This window comes from Teleopsis dalmanni, chromosome 1 (genome assembly GCF_002237135.1).
Source record: "Teleopsis dalmanni isolate 2A chromosome 1, ASM223713v2, whole genome shotgun sequence".
Lineage (NCBI taxonomy): Eukaryota > Metazoa > Arthropoda > Insecta > Diptera > Diopsidae > Teleopsis > Teleopsis dalmanni.
In genome coordinates this window covers 5,672,736-5,677,186 of record NC_051846.1, presented here as the reverse complement: position 1 = coordinate 5,677,186, position 4,451 = coordinate 5,672,736, and the positions used below count along the sequence as shown (strand labels likewise).

The window sequence follows — 4,451 nt, the reverse complement described above, 5'->3', positions numbered from 1 at the left end:
TTCTGGCAGTACCCCACTATGCAGAATTGTCAACTTTTCCTATTTGTTATAAGAGATTTTAAATACGAGTATCTGAGAGGTAGCCTGCTGGTAGCTAACAGTTGACTCATTGTACTATATTATTATCTCTATCCCTATAAACCGGGTTTAAAATTTTTTGTTTGTTCTGATAAGAAATATTTAATATTATTAATATGGAAAATATAACACTGCTTAAATACTACTAAACCGAAATCATAACACTTAATCTTACTGCATTCCAAGTAAGTAAAGCTAGCTAAAGTGCTATATAAAAGCATTAAACAAACAAGAGAATATAGTTTAGTAAAAAAAATTGAAAAAAATTTCTGTTATAGACATTTTTAGTATCAAACGGATGACTGAAAAAAAGTTTATTGCAGCAAATATTTGTAAAAAGTAAATATACAGAATACATAAAACTTACTATATAAATTAAGCAATATAAAGTTTTTATATTGTATTCAAAATTTTTGTGTGTGTGTGTAACTAAGTTTTACAAAATTAAACTGAAAAATTGATTAATTTGAATTTAATTTAAAATAAATGCAGTAGAGGTTTTGATTAATGTGTTTTAAGTGACACGATTTCAGTTTATGTTTAGATAAAAGTACACATAATCACCCATAGGTCTTCCAAACAAAATTTACAAATATTTTAATTAATTAAAATCAATTTATTAATTAACAAAGATAATTAAGTTTTCTCCAAACTTTGTTGCAACTATATAAAACCTTAATGAAATATTTTACATCGGGCATGAAAAATGCATAAGTGCTTCGACTTGTAAATAAACAGGCTAGCTGGCAATGCAATGAGACATCACTTTATGTGGGCCAAGTTCACGACTCGATGTGAAATACAATTAATGAGTTAACAATATTTCGTTCATAAAACTATTACGACTACGACTAAGGTCAATCTCCTCAATAGGTTTGAGCACTGATTGGCATATTTTATGGTAAATTATCGTGCCCCACAGGGTTCAAGCGATTAACTGAAGTTAGGCACGAACACTGAAATTGTCTGTAATTCAATAGATGCGGAAATCTTTAAGCTCAAATAGTTACTCTTAAGCCACACACATATACCAACACACACTTGAAAAAATAATAACACGAAAATTGTTTAAAAGAATTTAACTGAAGAAAATCTTTACTTAAGATTTACCATAAAATGGTACTTAAAATACTTTAAGAACTATTTTGAAATGATTTTGTTAAAATAACTGATTAAGATAATGTACTAAAATTATGAAGGTAAGCTCAATATTAATGGATAGCATATATGACGTAAATATGTTATCATATACAGCCTTGCACAATAATTAAGGTAATATACAGTTTTTCTAACTAAGAGGTAAGGAACTGATAAATATTTTAGAGGCCACAAATTGCAGCAAATCGTTCGGTGTACGCCATTTTAACCGTTTTTTATATACTTTTTACTGTACTTGAAGTCTCATTGCACTGTAATTACCACGTCATACGTCAATACAGAACATAATCAATTTCCTATAGCGATTGCCAAGTGGCGACGTTCGCTGCATTTGGCCAATTTTTGTTACCGGCTTGGCGTAACTCGACGGCTTGGGTTGGCTAAAACATAAAAACCAAAAACACTGAACATAAACAAAATTTCTAACAATAAAAAAAAACACAAAAACAAAAACAAAAACAAAAAACTATGAATCAACAATGCAGAAAGTACATTAATTATTAAGTATATTTTTGTTGTTTTGGCTGTTTTGGCTGTTGTTGCAACGAAAACAATAACTCATTGGCCTTCATTGACCGACCACCAATAAAAGCGCCGTCAAGCAACAGTACAACTGAAAGCAACGCCATACCAGTAACGACAATGCGAGTAGAACGGAAGTGCATGCGAACGGATGAATGACGAACAAATTTATAAGCCAACAGACGGACAAGTGGTAATGGGGACTGGATGGTTGGCGAGTTAGACAAGTTAATGTGCGGCTCAGAATGAAGTATAATAAAATTTTCAGTACTACTAAAACCTGGTAAAAACAAAAAAAATAAATCTACTAAAACACAACAAAATGCAATCAAGTCATGCAATGAAGCAATCAAACTGAAATTCATGTGGCAGCGGCAGCGGTAGCAACAACAGGAAAGGCACCAGCAAGAGCAGCAGCAGCAGCAACTGAGTTATTGCTTGCTTCAACTAAAGCTAAACTGTTGGCAACTATTTTATGATTGTATCGATCGTTCGGTATGCACTGGTATTTGTGAATATTGAACCCCAAACAAACGCTTATCACGCACTTCATTTTTGTTTTGTGAATTTTTGGCTGCAAGTTCATTGAAAGCGAATCAACTGAAACGACATAAAAAAGCCGTAAACTATGGAAAAAAGCAATAAAAAAAGAGATTTTTTTAAATAAATTGAATTTAAAGGAGTTCAGATACAGTTAAGCATTTAAAAGGGTGCATATATGAAGTACACTGATGGAGTATATTGATGGAGGTGTGCCAGCATATGTTAGCATAGCGACATAATGCAGCATAACAGTGCTTCTTAATAGGCGTTCAATCAATGCACCTGTGCTGAATTTTAAAATTTAAAACTTTGGTATTTAAAAAAAAAATATATTTACATAATAAAAAATAAAATTAAAACAATTTATAATGTAAAAAGTATGCAATCAGTATCAAATTCTATCACATAATGCGACATAATGGGCACTACGTTCGGTGTTTACTACATTAAATCATTTGCAATATTTCATATGGGTTAAGCTAAATTTATTTTAATATTTTTAGTGGTGGATGAGGTGGAACAAGGTTGTTGGGATATCTAAAGTTAGTTGAAAGAATATGGAATCAATATTCTTCTAAATAATGGAAAAAAAAAATCGGGTTAAGCTAAATTTATTTTAATATTTTTAGTGATGGATGAGGTGGAACATGATTGTTAGAATATCCAAAGCTAGTTGAAAAAGAATACGGAATCAATATTCTTCGAAATAATGAAAAAGAATGAAGACTCTTATAAACAACAGAACAGACTGATACGACCGTTGCAATCAATAGAACATATTAACAACCTTAATTATTTCCAAAGCCTCTTTGATACTATGTCTTATCAATAAATACACAAATTATGCAACTAAAAAGTTAAATTCTTTGAAGTGAAGAAGTTCATAAGCGCGTAGAAAAGACAGTTGCATACTTATTATTCGTAGATTCTTGTTTGGTGTTCTTGAAGCAAAGACTCCTATAATCAATAGAGCATATTGACAACCTTAATTAGTTCAACAGCGAGGTAGAATTTACGCCTTTCGAAATAATGAAAAGAGGTGTAGAATTCAAGAATCAATGAAATGTATTGATAAAAGTTGTACTCTTAAAATAGCGATATAACAAAATAATGAGAGACCCAGTACAATTATTACGAAAAGTTCTTAAAACTAAAATTCTATATAGCCAATTTAAAAATTATACAACTACATGTTCCATTAAACGTCAAATATGTTTTTCTTGTGAGTATTGTTTCTTTATTTAAGCATAAATATTATATATATAAGTATAAACTCAGTATATATGTACATAAATATAAATATCTAAAATGATCAAAAATATAAATTATATAAAATTTTGAACAGTAGCATTGGTGCTCTCACTTAATATACATTGTGACCGAAAAGTTTTCGGAGGTTCTCATTTAAAATTCGCGCGCTGTATATTTTTCGATATTTTAAGTTTATGTAGTTTGGCAGCACTGTCCTTAATTACTATGCCAAAAATGAGCGCGAGTCTGTCGGACAGTTCGTTTACGGCAGCTGTTGAAACCAGTTCACCTCAGTAGTGCGTTGCGAAAAAAACAATGGAAAAAAATATTGAACAAAGAGTTTGCATCAAATTTTGTTTTTCGAACGAAATTTCGTGTGCAGAATCGTTGCGAATGCTACAAAAGGCTTATGGGGAATCAGTTTTATCGAAAACTCAAGTTTATGAGTGGTACAAAGCCTTTCAGGACTGTCGTACGACCGTCGAAGACATGCCGCGTTCTGGACGACCTTCGACCTCTACCACCGACGAAAACATTGAAAAGGCAAAGGAAATCGTGTTCAAAAATCCTCATGTGAGTGTTAGAGAGATAGCACGAGAGCTAGGCATCGGTCGTGAGATGGCTCGTTTGATTTTGGTGGACAATTTGTGTATGCGACGTGTCAACGCCCGGCTTGTTCCGATTCACCTCAATTTGTTCAACATTATCAACGATTTTAAGGCCAAACATTCAATAAATACCATCGAACAGCCACCGTATTCACCTGATCTTGCACCGTGTGACTTTTTCCTGTTTCCCAACCTCAAATTACCACTCAGAGGAACGCGTTTTGAATCCATAGAAGACGTAAAACAGAATTCGCAGAGGGAACTCAAAGCCATACCGGAAAGCGCCTATAA

The 4,451-nt window shown here is 32.4% G+C and overlaps 1 protein-coding gene across 1 annotated transcript in view; it reads right to left on the bottom strand.

Annotated features, from left to right (window-relative positions):
• Positions 1 to 2,119: 2,119 nt before the first annotated feature.
• The window catches only part of LOC119676559 (putative uncharacterized protein DDB_G0285119), a 31,848-nt gene continuing 29,516 nt past the window's right edge, over positions 2,120 to 4,451 (bottom strand). The window contains exon 2 of the mRNA XM_038087837.1: positions 2,120 to 2,260. Within this exon, the coding sequence (XP_037943765.1) occupies positions 2,120 to 2,260 (141 nt within the window). The remainder of the gene's footprint in view (positions 2,261 to 4,451) is intronic.